Here is a 21,599-nt window from a genome sequence, read left to right as displayed (position 1 = left end):
TTTCTGCATCATTAAAATTAATCTCATTTGGAAGTGAAGTTTGCACTGGTGTTTTGTCAAAAACAATTTTATAACCTTGCACAGCTTCTAAGACCCATTGGTCAGAAGTTAATGATTTCCATTCACTAAAAGAAGCCAACAATCTCTCAGAGTTACTTACCTTTGCTTTAGAGCCTATCTCAACTAGTTTGGGGAAGCATTAGTAGTTGGCTGAGTGACGGTACATGAAGGTGCTCTTCTCGTCCTATTGCCAAACTGGTGTTGGTACCAAAATTGACCATATCTCTCATTCTGTGTGCACCCATAAGGTTTATTTCGTTGCATTGCTCTACCTCTAGCACGCATAGGTCCTATACCACCTCGGTAGTTGCCTGGTACAACACCATAACCTATGTTGTATGAATTACTTCTAAAATTTTTTGAATTTGGGTATTTCCCAAGTCTCAACCCAGTCTCACATCTTTTCAACTCCTTTGAAATATCATGCCCAAATAAAAGGGTAGTAATTGGAGTATTGATACTACAAATCCCAGCATACCTCGACTTTAAATATGGTCTCAGCAGATAACGCCTTCTAGCGCTAATATTGAACTGAACCTGACCCAACAAAGTCAATGAATGTGAAATCAGAGTTTTAGCTTCAGGTAATTGAGAAACAAAAGGTTGTATCACCTTAGCAAGCTTCAAAACTGGCAATATTCCAGCCAGAACAAGATTCTGAATATCTCTCAACGATTTGTCTGTAATTTGGACTCTTTTTTTGTTTGGCCAATTCAGACCAAATTTCCTCGTTCACTTTTGGAGGACACATAAGGTCACAATTAGCTGGAACCTTGTATTGATCAATTATACCATTAATATCGCACTGATTAGTGCAAGCAGTTTTAATGAGATCAGCAAATGATTGACTAATATTGTCTCCCCTTTCAGGGGTTTTCAATTTTGGTAGGTCCCAATCAGTTTCCTCATGAGATACATCATTTATGCCACTAGAATTTACATCTTGATCAAAAAGGGCATTAGCAAATTGGTCATCGACCTTTTTAAGGGAACTGACTGTGTTTGGGTCTTCAGAGACTTGATCATCATAGACCAAATTAGTCGAAGGGTCTGGGCCATCGTTGTCAATTTCTACCCGAATAGCCCGAAAATCATCATTAAAATCATTTAAATAACCAGTCTGGTCATTCTCATCTGGTGGGGAAACGCCCAACACCTGTCGTAATTTAAATACGTCCCCAGACGATAAATTATCCAGATTAATAAGGTTACCTTTGTCATGCCTGTCACTTCCATTATCACCGGAAAAGCTACCGGAAGTGCGAACAGCGCATGACGATTTGCTACTACCAGCCTGTATATCGGTTTTCCCAGATTTATTTTTAGATTTTTTCGGAATCTTTTTCTGGGGCACTTTTGATTTTTTCGTGGGGGATTTTTTCTTTTTTGTGAACTTGGGAGTTTTCCCTTTGCCTTTAGGGCAAACTTCGTCTGACGAAAACCCCGAGAAAGATTTTTCCTCGTCAGAAATTTCCCCTAGAGAAAGGACATCGTCCTTTCGACCCCCTTTATCCGAGTCGGACTGAGACATTTCATTGTACGGTAAACGTACACAGGCAAAAAACCAAAAAACGAAGCAAAGAACGTGTGTGCAACAAGGCAAAAGCAGAAAACTAAAAAGAAAATAAATGAAATAATAAAAGACAGAATGAATTCTGCAAATAAAGAAGGCTCTAACAGCGTTAGAGCAAAAACTCAAAACAAAAAATTTCAACAAATTCAAACAAGAACACGTGGTTTCTTACCAAACAGATTGTCTGCAAATGGATCGAGTATCTATCTCGACACGTCGCTAGAACAACTATGAATTTTGCACGCTTTTTCATGGTTTTATATGTGGTTGGTCACGTGACTTGTATGGCTATTTTAGCCTTTAAAGGTAGCGAATCTTGATACGGTTGATAGGACAGCATGCTGAATATATATATTAGAGGCCAAGGCCTAGTGAAAATAATGTCTGTCTGGTGTGTTACAGAAGAACTTTCAATCAAGAAAATGTCCAACCGCCCATACTTCTAAGTCATAAATCTGCATGCCCTACTAGACAGAAATCCTGATTGGGAAAAATGGTTGTTATAAAATCTGTGACATTATATAGACAAAATGACATTAGGTTTATTTTGCTATTTACATAATCTGTTCAAGGACAGTCATTTATTATAGGCAAAATAACACTAAATTATCAAAAAATAAGTAAAATACTGAACAGACATAATTCTGTGAAATGCCGACCTACTTTGTTTTCATTGACATTAATGACACAGAATTCATCTTGAAATCATTGACACTTGGCTAAGAAATCTGTTCCCAAGACTAGTACCTCTGAAATCATTACAAGTCATGACCCATATCCCTGGATAAGCAACTGCCCACTAAAGACTATAACAGGACTATTTGAGCTGCACCATGAGAAAATTTTAACCAACATAGTGCGTTTGCGACCAGCATGGATCCAGACCAGCCTGTGCATCAGCGCAGTCTGGTCAGGATCCATGCTGTTCGCTTTCAAAGCCTATTGCAATTAGAGAAACCGTTAGTGAACAGCATGGATCCTGACCAGACTGCGCGGATGTGCAGGCTGGTCTGGATTCATGCTGGTCGCAAATACACTACGTTGGTTTTCACATGGTGCGGCTCAAAATTTTGGTGTTCATAATGAGAATGCTCCGTCAATTTAATAACAAATTATCAAATAAAAGATAGATACCAGCAAATTTTTGTTCTATCAGAAATATACAGTATCTGCAGCATTGTTGATAGCATTTTAAGGGGGCAGTTTGAACCAGACAGTAGACTTGGGGAATTTATCTGTGTTTTTTTTTCCAAATAAAAAGGCAAATTTCTTGAAAACATATGGGTCTTCAATCAAAGAGACCCTGCTCCACCCTCACAAACTGCCCCCCTACCCCCATACATACTCCTCATCCTGTGACTTCTGCTTGTCTTACAGAGTACCATGCATTGATGAATACACTCACATTATAGACACTAAGGTGCTATGGTACATTAAAGCTCTTTTTATGCTTGAATTCACTTAAAGATTTTCCTATTAATACTAAAGATGGTGGTATTGAAGATCTATCTGTTTGTTGTTTCCCCCCCCAATGTGAAGGTAGCGATATTGATTTATTGACAATCAATTTCTACAATGATTTGGCTCTGTCTCATTCGGAGGGGAAATGCTTGCTTGGATCCTCGTATTGGAATTTTTCCCATAAAGCCATTCCCAATACGAAACAGAGACCCATTCCATATGAATTTTACCAGTATTTGTACCCTGAAATGAAATATTGCTAATTCAGATTAAGTGATTTGTTGATGGTATTTTCATGTTATTGATATCATTGCATTATCATGGGTGGCCTGAGGTAAGGTAAGTTTTTATTCTTCAGATTTTTTTTTATTGGAAGTGTTTAAAAATTATAGATAATAGTTGTGGAAGAATTTGTGATTCAATAGTTTGTGTATTTAGTGCCTGAAGATGACTCAAAAAACAGTTTTTGTAAAAGTGATAATGACATTTGGACCATATATTAACAGGAATGCAAGATATTTATCATATTAAGTGACGGTGTGAAATATGGAAAATAGTGAAATACAGCATTCAACAGAGGAAAAACATGGTACAGCTTTATAAAATCTGGAGTTAAGGGAAATTTCAGGATTAATAGTGGATTGAAAAGTGAATAAGTCTTCACTTTTTCAGACATATTATTTTTCACATTTAATTGTCAGAAATAAATATGACAGTTATAGTTAATTATTTTTTGTGATGATGCGCAATCAGCAATTTTCACGATTTTTCTTAACCTGACCTAAGTCTGCCAGAATATTGCTATAGATGATAATAATTCACTTTTCACTATCAGGTAGCAGATAATCAAGCCTTTTCGGTATGAAATGACTGTCTTCCTCAATTACTATAGAGGTAGTAGAAAAGATGCTCATAAAGCATCAGTCTATATTGTGGGCAACTGTTCAAAGTATTTAGTTTATACTAACTTGTTTTAGCTCGATTGTGATGAAAGCTTCAAGCTGTCATATGAGAAGTCATGGTCGTGACCCCAGTGGGGCTCGAACCACGACCCCTGGATTGAGCGGCCGACACCTTATCCACTAGACCACCGCTCCCCTTTAAAGTATTTGAAGAGCTGTCGTAATTTCCCAGGAGTCTGTGTCTGTGTCTAGAGTCTGTCTGCGTTTGAAGCAAAAACATTGCACGAAAACCTTATTCTTTGATAATTGAACTTATATATGAAATGTTTTATTTTACTAGGTATGTGTGAAATATTGCACGTGCAATCTGTAGTTTAGTGATCCATGTTATATATGTGCAAGTATTAATTCAAAACAAATGGTTAGTGGTGACACACTTTGAAAATATCATTATGATTGGATATATCATTCAAGAGATATGTCTGTAAGTATATATACGATAGTTGTTACAAGGAATTTGCCATAACTCCAATCTGAATACTAGACTAGTCAGCAAAGACATGCTAAGTTTCATGATACTGATTCTGAAACTGATACCTTGCATAGGGGAAAGCATTCCGGTATAGCGACGTCTTCATTATGTCAGGTTTGTTAAAGGTATTTCCCTTATCTTTTTTATCCCCCGCCGATGAAATCGTAGGGGGGTATTGAAATGGCGTTGTCCGTCCGTCACGTCCGTGCGTGCATAGCCATATCTCAGTAACTATCATGTAGAATGTCATAGAACTTGAAATAAACATGAACCAACATACTGCGATGATGCCCGTCAAGTTTGTTTTTTTTGATTGGTGAATTTCCCTAAGAGTTATTGCCCTTGATTTAATGAAAAATCCACGTCTGCAGCAATTTCTCAGTAACAAGCTGGTAGAATTTCATGAAACTTGAAATAAATATGAACCAACATACTTCGATGATGCCTGTCATTTTTTTTTTTATTGGTCAATTTTCCTTAGAGTTATTGCCCTTTAATTGTTTTAAAATCTACAGATTTGTACATAACAAACCAACCAATTGGTAGAATTTCATTAAACTTCTTTCATTCTTTTCCATGAACATTTATTATAAACATGTGAACCCAATGGCATGTACACTCAATGGCATGTGCACTCAGTGGTGTGTACCCTCAATGGTGTGTACACTAAATGGCATGTACACTCAATGGTGTGTACACTCAATGGCGTGTACACCCAATGGTGTGTACACTCAATGGCATGTGCACTCAATAGTGTGTACACTCAATGGCCTGTATACTCAGTGGTGTGTACACTCAATATTGTGGTGTGTACACACTCAGTGGTTTGTACACTCAATGGTATGTACACTCAGTGGTGTGTGCACTCAATGGCGTGTACACTCAATGTGTGAGGATTAAAGCTGACCACAGCTCTTGTATAAAGATACCCTGAATTTCACTTTAAAGCAGGAAGGAAAACTGTCCATCTACAAAGATACAAATCAAGGAAGTTTTTAAAGTGTTGAAATATATTGTCAACATAATTCAATATACCTGTCAACTTTGAAGTTAAATAGGACAGAACTAGATACTATCAGTAGTTGAATGCATCATCAAATTCTGTTTAAGGTAATTCTGCATGTTTGATTAACTTGAAGTCATGGCTAAATACATTTTTTTCTGGATAACCTAGAATGAAACCTGGATCTGTAAGAAGCGTAAATCATAATAATATATAAATGGCACTTTTAACATTGGCAATAATCAGCTGCTGTCTTTCTTTAAAATCAAAATTGGTGAGACAGGAATTTTTTCAAAATTATGCAATAAAACCCTTTTGAAAAATGAGGTTCTCATTAACTCTTTAGAGTACCATTATGACAGAAAACATGGAACTGAAAATTATGAAAGGATTCAATAATATCAACAGCCTTATCTTTTTGATTGGCTTAATTGATATGTCCCCAACCCCCACCACCCCCTCTATAAAAAAATCTTGCTTAGATGATATTCTGCATCATAGAAGAAATTTATGATCAGAACATGTAGAATCACCTTAAATAAACTGTATAGGGATCGAAAGATTAGAGTTAACTCTTGGCTGAATTGTTTAGTACATATAAAAAAAATCTGGGATTAATAAAATTCTGCCTGTGAAAGTAATTAGGACCAGAACATGAATAACTACCTTTAAGAAAATGGAATAGGGAAACATTGGAGTAAATTCTTGGCTGAATTGTTTAGTATAGATGAAAAAGCTGGGTATTATAATATTCTGCATTGTACAAGAAATTATGATTAGAACATGAAGAACCACCTTAAATAAACTGTATAGGGAAACATTGGAGTAAACCATAGGATTTACAGAACAGGTTGGAATACACAAATCAATTTTAATATGACAGTTAAAGTTACAGTGTACATGTACTTGATATTTTGGAACTTTGAATAAACTAATCAAGTTAAAATGAAACTAATCAAGTTAAAGCAGTTGCGGATAACTGGGAATATCTAATTTGATTGATACTGGGAAGATAATAGATCAAATTTCAATTTCAAATAACTGCAGCTGAAAAAAAAATCAGCTCTAAATAGGTTAATATTATGTGGTTTTATTTAGTCAAGTCAACAGTTTGTTTAGTATATAATTACCCGTCCCTAGATTTGCCACCTAATGCCACTCTTTGCCACTTATTTCCATGAAAAACAGGTGGCAATTGGTGGAAATAGGTGGCATTAGTTGGCGTTTGGTGTAATTCAGCTCTTTTTTCACCTAAGTGGTAAATTTGCCACCAAAAGCCACTTTATTTTGGTGGCATTTAGGTGGCATTAGGTGTAAATTCGAACATAGTTTTTCTTTATGGTGGTAGAAAGGTGTAAATTGGTGGAAAGTAGAACATAGTTTTTTTTCATGGTGGAAATCGAGTGGTGTTTAGTGGAAAATAGGGACTTAGCAAATTTTCTTGGTGGCGAATAGGTGGGAAAAAAACTTAGAAATTTTTGTGATGTTTGATTTAAAAGAGAACTGTAAGACATTGGATTACCCTGTACAAAAATCTTCACTTGGAGGTATAGTGGACTTCAGGCCTAATTGACACGGAACCTGACTTTGCTAAAACTGCACATTGACAACAGCTCGTAGAACACAAACTGCTCCCCGCCCCCACTTGATGCATTCAGTAACTGTACAAGAAACAGAAATCATTTGGTCACTGTGCACTGGACGTTTGATGTACTACCTTTAAATCAATAATTATGGGCCATTTACCAGTCATAAGTGACTTCTGTATGAAATGTGATCTTAGACCAAAGCATTCTCTAGTTATTGGGCAAAAAAAGTTCTAGTGTTCTGGGTCAATGTGACCTACACCTTTGACCATTGACTGACCTCAAAATCAGTAGGGGTCCTCTGCCGGTCATGATCAACCTCCCTATGTAGTTTCATGATCCAAGGTCAAAGAGTTCTCAACTAACATCCGGAAACAGCTTAACTGTTCCAGCTCACTGTGACCTTGACCTTTGACCTACTGAACTAAAAATCTAAAGGAGTTATCTGCTAGCTATGTTCAACCTTCCCATTCACTTTCATGATCCTAGGCTCAAGAGTATTAGAGTTATCATCTGGAACTGTTTAAACTGTTCCAGGTCGCTGTGATTTTGACCTTTGACCTACTGGCCTCCAAGTCAATATGGGTCACTGCTGGTCATGACCAACCTACATATAAAGTTTCATGATCTTAAGCCCAAGCATTCTTGTGTTATCATCTGGAAACCAATTGGTCAACATACCAAATGACCGACAGACTGACCAACATCTGCAAATAGTATACCCAGGCTCCTTCTTCAAAGGGTTTCATTAAAATGAGAATAAGTCTATGCTGACTCTAGCTGGACAAAAATAATATTCAGAGTGGTATACAGAAAATTTGAATTTTCGTTCTTTTGTGAGACAGAATATTATTGCTTATTATAGCTTTGCATTATATTCAATGAAAGACAGAAAAGGTGGAAAATAGGTGGCAACTAGTGGAAATTGGCTGTACTAGCTGAATCTGAAAAGATCATTTTTAAATGTGTCTGCAGTGTATTATTTCTGCATGAGAGAAAGTTGGTTAAAGATAAGATTAATGATAGATCAAGTTACAAGCTCCCACACAAATGTATAGAAACAACCCCAGGTGGAATTTGGGTCAGTTAAGATTATATATGCAGGCAAACATCAGGTCAGATGCAAAGAAATAGTTCTTGCCTATTCTCTTCATTAATTGAAAAAAAAGTGTTTATAAAAAGGATGTTTTTACAATAGCCTTTCAACTTAAGGATTTGACACCTTCTTTAGCTGACCAAGAAAGTGTATGTGTGGAATCAATTTATCTGTGTAGTAATACCAAATTTTGAATTCTGGCATTTGATGAGTCAGCCTGGGAGAAACTGGAAACACATTGTGAGAGGTAACAATATTATACTGTTTATTTTTTTTTTTAATTATTACTGTCTTTAACATTGTTTTAATTACTCTTAACAAATACTTGAATTTGAAACAACATTTACCAAACTGCTTTGAATTAAAGTCAAAAAATCTCCTTCTATGTCTTAGGAAGTTTGGCAGATGGATAAATCCCAGATATATTTTCTGGAATATAGCTCAATCATGTTTATAACACTGTTTGTAAAATTGTATCATTTTGTAATTATTTACATTATTGATTAGCACTTAGGATACAATATGTACTTTAAACTGTTCATACCAGGTACCTTCTGTGAAAAAAGTGCAACTTTGTGCCATGATATGCCTGCCTGACTGTATATACCTGAGCAGCACACAGCTTATTACTGCATAAAAGAAACATATCAAGATAATTTTGAATCAGGTAAATATTATATGTTTTTATAAAAGCTAATGTTTAAATATTACCCTTAATTTTTAAAGAAATACACCAATTAATAGAAATTCCTGGCATATTATATGATAAATATTAATTATAAATGTGATGAAAAACCCAAGTGCTATTATTACCTTTTGCCAAAGGCGGAGGGATATTATTTTTGGCGTTGTCCTTTCTTTTTTATCTGTCCGTCGGATTAACTGAAAATGCTTGTAATTGGAAAAATATTTTTAAAGCTTTGTCTATAGAATCAGAAAACCTCATGTAATTATTATAAGCTCATTAACACTGCTTAACACTGCTCAATTATTTACCTAGTAAAAGAAGAATTTCCCCTTGATTTGGTTAAAAATAGGGATTTTTCCTGCATCTATTGATGGATCTTCATGAAACTTTACAAAAAATGTAGGTCACTACAGGACATATGCATGTGCAATTTCCATCAGGATCACTTCAGTAACCAAAGTTATTGCCCTTTAATTGTTTTTCAATCCATAAATTCCTACATAACAAGTAATCCATTGATAAATATTCATGAAATTTGACACAAGTGTAAATCACCTTGGAGCAATTGTGCTTCCACATCTTTCATCAATTCTCAAGTTTTTGTTATTGATTCAAGATCCATATATTTCCACAAAACAATGTAACCGTTTGAGTGAATAGAATTTTTTCTACAATGTAGATTTTGATGAAACTTCTCATAGTTATAATAAAGATGTTGCATATTACTGTGAAATCATTTTTATTTGCGTAGGACGAATTTTCGTGTATTTCGCGCTAGAACCGATGGGTGAATTTAAGACCGCGCTGTTATTATTTTTTAATTTATTTTTTCATTTATAAATGGAAAATGTGCGAATTAAAGCCCGCACGAAACAGTCTTTTTTACGTTTGCTTGAAATTTGTTGCCAGCGAATTTAAATGATTTCACAGTTTTTGGCATAGATTAAGTTTGTAGAGTTCTTTGTTATGTCAGTGAGTTACAGTTTAGTCTTTCGATTTCATATATTTTCTAGAGGAAATTTACAATTTTCTGCAAAATTATTCAGAATGTTAGAAAAATATATCTATTAATAGATGACATTGTATGGTTTGCTGTTACAGACTGTGTGCTGGAAAAATGGCCTTACATCCAAAGGAGTGAAATTTGGAGAGTCATTCGCCATCTACTTAAGCCATCCTGGAATATGAAAAAATAAGACTGCATTGACAACATCCTGATCCTCGTGTTTAGATCTTTTGTGATTTCTTGTGAAGAGTCTTTGATTTTTCATAAAAATAAAAAATATATTAATATAATTTGATTTTTGCTTACTACTGAGTTTTTTCAGATTCAGCAGGTGCAGCCGATTTCCACTAGTTGCGACGTATTTTCCTACTATTGCCAGCTATTTGGTGGCATTTAGTGGAAAATAGGACTGCCACCATAGTGGCGTTTTGGTGAAATTTTGTCTGCTTACTGCCACCTGTTAGGTGGCGATTGGTGGAAGTAAGTGGCGTTTAGTGGAAAATATTTTTACACCATAATGGTGGCATTTTAGTGGTAATTTGTCTAAATACTCCACTTACTGCCACCATGAAGGTGGCTATTGGTGGAATTAAGTGGCAAACAAATTTTCCACCATAATGGTGGCATATTGGTGTAAAACTGTCTAAATACTCCACTTATTGCCACCTAAAGGTGTACACAAGTGGAAAGAGGTGGAATTTAGTGTAAAACGGGTTTGCCACTGTCCTGTTCATTTTTTCACCATTTTGGTGTCATTTTAGGTGGCATTTTGGTGGAAAATTGTCTAAATACTCCACCATTGGAAAGGCTGGCATTATAGTGGCAAATCTAGGGACGGGTATTGACCCAAGGTGGCCGAGTGGTTAAGGTCGCTGACTTCAGATCACTTGCCCCTCACCGATGTGGGTTCGAGCCTCACTCGGGGCGTTGAATTCTTCATGTGAGGAAGCTATCCAGCTGGCTTACGGAAGGTCGGTGGTTCTACCCAGGTACCCGCTCGTGATGAAATAATGCACGGAGGGGCACCTAGGGTCTTCCTCCACCATCAAAGCTGGAAAGTCGCCGTATGACCTATAATTGTGTCGGTGCAACGTTAAACCCAACAAAAAAAAAAATAATAATAATAATTATCGGCCCACATCGGCGGGACGATATTACGACAGAAATTTTATATAGAAATCTACGATAAAGTCTGAAAATCTCGGTTGTGGAGAAAAGAAACTTGATTAAAAGTCTCCTGCCAAGGAATAAATTCTTTGCATCAGACCAACAGCTGTGCTTAATTGTAATATAAAGACACTCTCTCAAGAATAAATTCTCTGCTTTACCAGCTGCAATGCTTTGTCGTCATCTGAAGATCTATTTTTCAGAAATAAAGTCTCTTCGCTGGACCAGCTACTCTGCCTAACTGTGACCTCTCTGTCTCTTTGTCTCTCTGTCTCTCTCTCCAGTGGGGCTCAAACTCCAGAGCTCCCAGTCCGGAGGCAAACACTATCACTAAGCTATCATATGGCACATGATTCCGCTTTCATTGAAGCTAAATTTTGTCTAATGGTTGAGCGTCCACCTCCAGTGAGGAAGGTTGCGGATTTGATCCCCAGTCGCGTACCAAGGATTTGAAAAATGGTACCAGTTGCTGCCTAAATATGCTCAACATTATACAGATAGAACAGGCTCTTCTCTCAAACTCGTAATCCCGCATGAATGAGATGTGAATTGATAGAATTTGTTTCAGGATTCACCTTAAATTAATTAGTGTAAAAAATAGTAATTTTGTATCAGATATAGGATCTGATAATATTATACTATTTTCGTGCTGATTATACATGTGAAGGGGAGCAAGCGTCTGACATGTTGTAATCGATGAGCGTCGATAAATATTTCTGGTGAAATAAGCAAACTCTCATATCATAAAATTACATTTGAACGAACTTTCTGAAAGTTTAAAACATGTTAAAGTAACTATTTTCACAACATTGAATTGACAACGGGCTGCATACTAGCTTAGCTTGTGTGTGTGTTTTATTTTACGACTCCATGAAAATGAATGTATATGTTAGAATTTCACATACTGATACCTCTGTTCACCACTTAACATAGTGCTCTTTGGCCTCAGACCAATTTTCAATGAAGAAAATGTCAAAAGCACCAATTTTTCTAAGTCATAAATTTGTCTAGCTAAAACAATTCAGCTTCAGAGATGTTATATGCTGGTTTTGATCTCTGAGCTGAAACAAACCCGTATTGAAACCTAATCAGAAATCGTGCCAGAAGTCTGTCATGCTATAATTTCATCAAATCAAATGCCACAGACTCAACTTTTCATAAAAATTTACTACATTTTCAATCCATTTTTCTTTAAATCTGACATATAATGAACCATGCAACACCATTTGAAAATGAGTTATACATAAAAGTTTCAAATGGGTACTGCTGTCTGCAAATTTATTATATTTTGCCCACCATTGCAGTTGTCACGTGATCGAAGTACTCTTCATTTTGAAAACAAATCTAGCGGTAAAGAATCGTTATTTATGGATTTTTTTGTGAATTTAATCTTTCTAAGGTATGCTTTTATGAACTTTATTAAAAATTCTTTCATTTTGGTGCCCCCACAATAGAGTGGAGGAGGCATATAGATTTGGTCTTGTCCGTCCGTCTGAAGTTTGTGATGTTCCTAGCTCAAAAAGTGTTTCATATAAATTGATGAAACCTTGCCTGAGTCTTAATCATGATATGAACTTGTGCACCTTCTATTTTTCGTCTGGCTCCACCCCCTATTTCCAGAGTTATGGCCCCTGAAATAGTAAAAAAATGCACATTTTCACCTTCTGACGCGCCTCGCTTAAAAAGTATTTCATATAAATTGATGAAACCTTGCATGAGTCTTTATCATGATACCCTGAAATCCCGAAAATAAGCCGGTTTTGAAAATAAGCTGGTCTCGTAAATAAGCCACCATTTCACTACAGGCAAAAAGGGCTCATAAATTAGCTGCACTCAAAAGTAAGCCGTCCACTTTTTTTGTATCAGAAATAGTATCAATGACCTATAGAAAATTCTTGAAAAAAAAATGATGAACATTTTATGAGCAGTTTAAGAATATTAAATTCTTAAAACATTCTTGATATGTTCTTAAGAAAAAGTCATCTAAGATTCAATAAAAGTACTAAAAATTCAAAACCTTTTTCTAGTTCAGTACCAGTTCTTGAACCCAATAAGGAGTTTCTGAACTGTTCACTCATTAAACATAAAACTTAGGTTTTCCTTTTACAATAAATGAATAAGTTCATGAACTGTTCATGAATGTTCATGAACATTAAATTTATGTCACATGATCAGTTTCCATTATTTTGTTGCATGCTGGGAAATTTTTTGCACATGTGATTCAGCAATTTTTTAGAAGTTTGTGCAGCAAATGAGAAGGAAATATTTATCATACTACAGTAAGAAATGGTTTAAAAGGAACATGAGTATACTGAATATCAGATAAGTAATTATGGTGTTGTCATAAATTGTTCATTTTAAAAATTTAAAATACTTTTAAAATGTCACATGTTTTCACGACCCTGAAACAAAGCTAGTATCTAATCTGAATGTCAATCTTGAGATTAAAGTAAATTAGACCCTCTAGCAACTGGATTTTGGATAAAATTTCACTTGGGATTTTGTTGTTTTTTCCGCTTTTTTATATTTTGGAATTTAAAGACCTTTTTCAGTGTCGTATGAGGGCGTAATAATTTTTAAATGCAAAATGGACACAATCCTTGGGATTTAATCACAGGTTTAAACAGTGCAAAGTGTTCTCAAGTCACTGACCTGAGAAAGCCTGCTTTTCTCAGACAGGCTTTATCAGGCAGTTGCTATAGTAACGTCACTATTGTCAAAATCACTGTTTCTAATTCAGCTGGGTTCATCAACTTTCCATTTATCTTGTTACTTTCAGTTCATGTACCCCTGGTTCATGAACTATGGTTCATCAGCTTGATGAATAGTTGATGCCGCAAAAAGTCCCATTTGTAGTTGATGAACTGTTCATGAATAGTTCAAGAATTATTCATGAACTGTTCATCAAGTTCGCGAATTTCTGGTTCATCAAATTCATGAACCTATCAATTCATGAACTTGGATGAACACATCCAGTTCATGAATTTGATGAACCAGTCCAGTTCATGAACTTGATGAACCATGCCCAGTTCATGAATTTTTGATGCCGTAAAAAGTCCCATTTGTAGTTCACAAACTTTCATGTACTGTTCGTGAACTGTTCATGAACAAAGTTCTGGAATAGTTCAAGGATTAATCATGAACTGTTCATGAATTTCTCAACAGGGAAGATAGCAATAGTTACCAACATGTACATAGCAGATCTATTTCTACACACAATGGGTGTTTATCACGTATTTTGTAAGTTATTCATACCCGTTTGGTGATTAAATCTTAGGTGTATTTGTTTGATAGGACAGACAAAACTTTTTAATGGATAATTATCTGTTATGTTCATTAAGAAATTGTAACAAAACAGGTATATCAGTAGTATAAGTATTTACCGACATTTTACTAAAAAGCAAAAAATATGACATCCGTATCTGCAGTAGTTTGGTACTCGGAAATACGCCAGTTTAAAAACCGTTACCGGATATATGTACTCAAAACTTCGCCGGACTCAAAAATAAGCCGGTCTCGATAATAAACCACCAAATCCTTACGAAAATTTAAAATAAGCCACGGCTTATTTTCGGGATTTCAAGGTATGAACTTACCCACCTTCTCGTCTGGCTCCACCCCCTATTTCCAAAGTTATGGCCCCTGAAACAGTCAAAAATGCACATTTTCACCTTATGACATGCCTAGCTCAAAAATTATTTGATGTAAATTCATGAAACCTTGCATGAGTCTTTATCATGATGTGACCTTGCACACTTGGCATTCTTCTTGAGCTTTTAATGCTAATTGCACAGTTACAGCCCTTGAAATAGTCAAAATGGTGGATGCTTATAGCTCAAAAAGTATATGGCCTAGAATAATGAATTCTTTATATAAAATGTTTGTTGAGGCTATAAGCCCCTTAAGACTGCAAACATTTGAATTATTGCCCCTTATTTGTGACAAATGTACCAGTGGGGGCACACCCTGTGTCCTACAGACACATTCTAGTTAAGTCAGTTAAATTCATTAAATATCAAAAAAATTAATCCTGAAATTCAAAAATAACCATGTGCTACGAACTTTGTATGACGTCATTAGTTTCTCACAAGAGTCAGTGCACAGATGTTGCGTTTTGACCTGGTTAGGTAAACAAATGGGGTTACGCCATAACTTAATGGACGCGACCATCAGAATACAAAAATAGTGTCAGTTAAGTTATTGTAGTCAGAACTAAAATTTGTCAAACTATAGACAGAAAGACATTTTGTAAGTTGTGACATTTAAGAAAAAAATGGCATTTGCTATTTATATAATCTGTTATATGGTAGTCACTTATTTTAGGCTGAAGAATGCTATATTGTCAAAAAATAAGTTAAATAATGAATAGACATATCAATATGTGAAATTCTAACCTACTTTCGTTTTCAATGATGGCGAATAACACAGAAATTGTTCTGAAACCTGTGACACTCACAAAACAGTTACCAAGGCTCGTCCGAAAGCATTTCTTCATATGATCGACATCCCTAAGCGTGCCACTGCGCATGTGAAAAGATCAATTAAGGACGTATGCTAGAATTTGGTGCGAAAATTTTCCCAATAACAGAATTTCTTCAAACTTTGGATATTGAAGGACAATCATCTAAGAAACAAAAAAATGCAATAAAAACCATAGGTCACCGGATTCGAAAAAGAGTTATCTGCCCTTGAAAACGGCATTTCCCCCAAAAATGATGTTTTCAAGGGCAGATAACTCTTTTTCGAATCCGGTGACCTATGATTTTTATTGCATTTTTTTTGTTTCTTAGATGATTGTCCTTCAATATCCAAAGTTTAAAGAAATTCTGTTATTGGGAAAATTTTCGCCCATCTCATATACAGGGAATTCTAGCATACGCCTTTAATTGCTCTTGATAGAAAATAAGGTCACATTATTTAGACACAAAACTTGAACCTTGCTCATTGGACCATGTGACTGAATCGTGGTCTAATTTCAAATAGGCTTCAAGATACAAGTATTGATACGGTAAATCAGACACTTTAACATCAAAATCTAATTAATGAGACTAAGTTTGTCCAATAAAATAACCTGTTGTCAAAGCTATTACTTTAATTATCGGGACAGAGTATTGAAAGTAAGGGGAATATTGGCTGAATGGGAAACTGGAGAATATAACATTTCCTGAAGTGCTAAAAGTATGTTTCCTGTGTGGTGTAGGCAATTTGTAAGCTATTTTGCTTGGCTGATAAAATGTTTAGTATTTTACTTCTTTTTAGCTCACCTCACATAGTGACAAGGTGAGCTTTTGTGATCACCCTTCGTCCGTCGTCTGTCGTCAGTCCGTCCGTGCGTACGTCCTTGCATCCATCCGTCAACAATTTCTTGTCTGCACGATAGTGGTTTCATTTATGATTTGATTTTAACCAAACTTGCACACAACTTGTATCACCATAAGATCTCGGTTCATTTCTTGAACTGGCCAGATCCCATTATGGGTTCCAGATTAGCTATTTTGACCTTGTCTGCTTAATAGCAGCTTTATTTATGATTTGATTTTTACCAAACTTGCACACAACTTGTATCACCATAAGATCTTGGTTCCTTTCTTAAACTGGCCAGATTCCATCATGGGTTCCAGAGTTATGGCCCCTGAAAGGGCCAGAATTAGCTATTTTGACCTTGTCTGCACAATAGCAGCTTCATTTATGATTTGATTTTAACCAAACTTGCACACAACTTGTATCACCATAAGATCTTGGTTCCTTTCTTGAACTGGCCAGATTCCACTATGGGTTCCAGAGTTATGGCCCCTGAAAGGGCCAGAATTAGCTATTTTGACCTTGTCTGCACAATAGCAGCTTCATTTTTGATTTGAATTTAATCAAACTTGCACAAAACTTGTGTCACCATAAGATCTCGGTTCCTTTCTTGAACTGGCCAGATCCCAAAATGGGTTCCAGAGTTATGGCCCCTGAAAGGGCCAAAATTAGCTATTTTGACCTTGTCTGCACAATAGCAGCTTCATTTATGATTTGATTTTAACCAAACTTGCACACAACTTGTATCACCACAAGATCTTGGTTCCTTTCTTGAACTGGCCAGATTCCATTATGGGTTCCAGAGTTATGGCCCCTGATAGGGCCAGAATTAGCTATTTTGACCTTGTCTGCACAATAGCAGCTTCATTTATGATTTGATTTTAACCAAACTTGCACACAACTTGTATCACCATAAGATCTCGATTCCTTTTTATACGCCCAAAGGGACGTATTATGTTATAGCCTCGGTGTACGTCTGTCTGTCTGTCTGTCTGTTGGTTAGCAATTTCCCTTCCGCTCTGTAACTCTTGAACCCCTTGAAGGATTTCAAAGAAGCCTGACACAAATGTTCACCTCATCGAAACGACGTGCAGAGGGCATGTTTCAGATGGCTCACTTCAAGGTCAAGGTCACACTTAGGGGTCAAAGGTCATATGACTTTGTTTTGTGTGTATATTGCTCTGCATTTGCGTTGCATTGCAGTGCTCTTGTTTTTATTTGGCAGATCCTTCTTTTGTTCACTTACAATAAAAAATTTTTAATTACTTCCCTTTTAAGTTACTATAAATAGGTTATTTTTAGTAACTATTTTATTATTGGTCGTAGGGAAAAACCGAGACCACTTTTCTGTGGTACAACATGGATGGTACCTCCAATTTTTAGGTGTATTTTGACATATCTGTACCTTGTAAGAATTTTTTTTTTCTTTCTGGTTAAATTTCTTCCCTTTGTTGTTCCTGTCCTTTGGACTTAGATATTTTTTCTGAAGACCTTCTTGGTCCTCACGTGCAATGATAACAGGTGAGCAATATAGGGCCATTATGGCCCTCTTGTTTAGCTCTGTTGTTCAAACAATAGTGAGAGCTATTCTGTCCACTTAGGTGTCAGAACGTCACTCCTTGCTTAAAGTTTGGTTAAAGTATATCCTTGACTACATAACAAAGTTATCAAAAACTTCAAATTGAGGTTTTAGATGTACATTCCAATTGTGTACAGCTAATATGTTTGAATAACTTGCAAAAAGTGCACACCCAGAGAACTGTTAAATCTTAATAAGTTTACTCTTGGATTTTCATGCTATTTAACCCTTAGCCTGCTAAATTTCTAAAATGGAATGGTCCATCATTCAATTTGGACAGTACCATTTATTATTCGAAGGGGTGTTCAATGAAAATTTACCTACTGAATAGCGAACAGTGCAGACCATGATCAGCCTGCACGGATGTGCAGGCTGATCTTGGTCTGCACTGGTCGCAAAGGCAGAATGACTTGCCGCTAGCAGGCTAAAGGTTAAAGTTAAGGTATTGCTTACCAGGTTTGCACTAGGTAATAGTCCAGGGTTCAGATTTACCAAATGCGAGCGATTATTGCCCAAGCTCGTAAAATTTTGCAAGTGCAAAAACTGAAATGGAAATGACGACCGTTCTCATTTCTTCAGACCCTGTAATCAGCTTAATTTCTTGCATCTTGTGAGCTACACTGTCTATATGTCTTACTGATATATAATAATGTTCTCTCCTCACATTTGGAATTTTCGGTATCACAGTTTCTTCTAAATCGTAATATTTGAAATATGGAGGTAAATAACAGTAAATTCTAGTTAAATTGCTTCTTTACTAATACCAGATGAAACCTTTTCTAAATTTCAGGAATACTCAAGTCATCTTACCTGTTTGAAATGAAGGTGGAGAAGTCAATTAATCTGCTTGTTCTGCTGTAAAGGAAGGCCTTCCATAAGACACAAATATGGATTTCCGTAGAAAATTATCGTCAGGTGGAGAAAGCTTTTCAGAGGGAACTTCCAGATTCTTCAGTTCTGTGTTAGCAAAAAAGAATGGATTAATGAATGATTTATCGAACAAGATAGAAAGTGTAGGCGCATCTGCTGCATCATTAATGAAGGGAAGTTCAAGTGGTAGCAGTCTAAGTGATTCTGAAGGACCAGTTTTTGCCGATGTTAATTATTCGCAGACATCACAAAGGGAGAAAAATGTTAGTGAGAAAAAAGAGACAGCTACAACTAAACATACTGTTACAGCAGAAGTGAATCCTGTACAAAAAATACAAAAAGATCAGGAAAATGAACAGCTAGCATCTTCTGTTGATAAAAATCAAAATGGACGTATGCCGGGCAAGTATACGAAAAGGCAAGGAAGTTATGCCAGCAGCGAAAGTAGTGTAAATGAGGAGATATACCATTCATCTGGTGTAAATATGAGTTTTGACGAGCCTCTGTACTCTCCGAGTAAAATGTCGTCTGCACCGGAAAAAGTGTCGTCTGGGATTGGTCCAAGTTGGAAAGGAAAGAAGACTCCTCCACAAATACCTCCTCCACCATATAACCCAAATAAAACCGGCCGTAGAAGTTCCAGGAGTTCTTGTAATTCGCCAAAAATATCTAGCGGACATTCAAGTGATTCCGAGGGAAGGTACGAAAAATATGCTACTGAAGAAAAAAGTACCGAGGAGCGAGTTAAAGCCCCATCACTCGCAACCATAAAAAGACGGTCAAGCACTGTTGATGAAATGTTGTTTGATGACTATGTAGAACCAGAAAAGGAACCTGAACCGGAGCAGACAGTTGAACCGGAAGTCGCTGTAAATAAACGTAAAACACTTCTCCCTATGGGTGATTTGATTTCATTCGATGAACCTGAGCTTGAAGATTTTCATCCAAAACAAGTGGTGAATGTTAGAAATTCCGGCGGACGTGAAAATTCAGGTGAAAAGTCGTTTCCAAGTGTAAGTAGCGTAGATTCATCAGAAGCTGTGTTTGATGAACATGGATTAAATAATCAGACAAGTGTTGACTCGTCTGAACCGGAGTATGAACATTCTCGTAGACTAGACTCAATGGGTTCACCGAAATCTTGGAGCTCAGATTATAGTTTGGATAGTCAGCCAGATGATCTAACTGTGGAATGTATGGGCTTCATGAAGCAGTTTGTGGCTAAAGTCTTCAGTCTTGGGTTTGTATCAAAGTTTGTCTTATTTTTACAGCAATGGTTTCTTATTGAGACAGTAATGTGAAGAAACTGTCACTATCCAAAGTACTGAAAGAACTTTTATATAAGTAAATGTATTAGCATCTATTTTCGTGTCTGGAGTAAGAGACTCATGTAGTTTTAGGGTTAATAGGTCAAAGGTCAAGGTCATAATGTCCTTGAGACTGAAAACATCATTTGTGACAGTCTAAAACTCTGGCACCAATATTTCTTAAATTATGCCCATTTCAATAAGAATTACAGATTAATGTATAGAAATTATGCATTACTTTTTTTAGAAAGACTATTTCTTGTTTGTGCCTTCACAATGCTTAAGAGTATGGATTTTTTCCCTTCATTATGTCCCATTTCACTGTAGTGGCTTATGCAGTCTCCTCTGACAGCTCTTGTTTAAGTTTTGCATATTATTGTAAACTTTATAATGGTGCTGATAGGTGATTTTATGTGTAAAAGCAAGAGCTGGGAAAGTTTTGCAGATTATTCTAAACTTTTTAATAGTGCTGATTGGTGATTTTATGTCACATTCTTCATTGTGAAAGCAAGAGCTGGGAACTGAATCAGTATGAACATGGTAACATTATCAAAAGATTACTCTTTTTTTTTTTCGACTGTCATAAATGTCATATTCTTCCGCTTTAAAAGTTCACAAAGCACTAAGTAGTTAGACAAGATAGAATTTGATTACTGTAAAAGCAGAAATTTTCGCGAGGGTTTAATTTTCGCTATTTTCGCGAGGCCCTACATCTCGCGAAAGTTAATCCTTGCGTAAATATTCACCATTAGCAATCTGACTAAAGTACATGACAACAAGCTATTGATAGCCTCGTTCTGACAACCCTTCCGCTAGCCAATCAAAAGCTAACTTACAAAATTCTGCAAGCTTTAAAAAGCCTTGGCTTTTGATATCTACAATTTTTATGTCGAAAGATGTCAGATAGCCGGTTAGCTCAGTCGGTAGAGCACTTGCTTTGTAAGCGAGAGGTCCCTGCAGGTTCGAGGCCTGGATTGATTGCAAATTTTTCTTACTCTTTGACATTCGAACAAGTTGTCTGATTGGTTAGAATAAAAATAGATTTGCGAAAATAAAAATAGCAATACTGGAAATCCAAAATATACAGAAGACGAATGTGAATGGGTCGTTCTCAGATCTTCGTTCAGAAGATCAAGTACTTTAGTCACATTGCACCATTAGTATAATTCAAATTCAAATATGATACCATTTTTACAATTTCGCAAATATTAAACCTCGCGAACATACTCAAAATTTCTAATTCATGAAATTTTGACTCAGCGAAAATATGTGCTTTTACAGTAAGCTCTTATCAAATGTACACTGGAGAATATTCATCGATAAATCTAAAAGCTTTTTTTGTTGTTGCTAGACAAATTTTATAAACCATTACCTTTAATCAGTTTTCATAACAGTTGTAATCGTAAGGCAATGTAAGTTTTTCATTTTGCGTACTTTTTTATGCCTGTTTTACTGCTGTGGCCCATTC

The 21,599-nt window shown here is 36.0% G+C and overlaps 1 protein-coding gene across 4 annotated transcripts in view; it reads left to right on the top strand.

Annotated features, from left to right (window-relative positions):
* LOC123549194 (uncharacterized) overlaps positions 1-21,599 on the top strand; it is a 157,922-nt gene that overhangs the window by 33,331 nt on the left and 102,992 nt on the right. For 2 of the 4 annotated variants that reach the window (XM_053545597.1, XM_053545600.1), the window contains exon 2: positions 18,745-20,064. In XM_053545597.1, the coding sequence (XP_053401572.1) occupies positions 18,842-20,064 (1,223 nt within the window). In that variant the 5' untranslated portion in view covers positions 18,745-18,841. Of the gene's footprint in view, positions 1-3,283; positions 3,434-6,182; positions 6,382-18,744; positions 20,065-21,599 lie in introns of those variants that run through there. The other 2 variants (XM_053545598.1, XM_053545599.1) reach the window with 2 other exon arrangements.

This window comes from Mercenaria mercenaria, chromosome 6 (assembly GCF_021730395.1).
Source record: "Mercenaria mercenaria strain notata chromosome 6, MADL_Memer_1, whole genome shotgun sequence".
Taxonomy (NCBI): Eukaryota; Metazoa; Mollusca; class Bivalvia; order Venerida; family Veneridae; genus Mercenaria; species Mercenaria mercenaria.
This window is presented reverse-complemented; position numbering and strand designations above follow the sequence as displayed.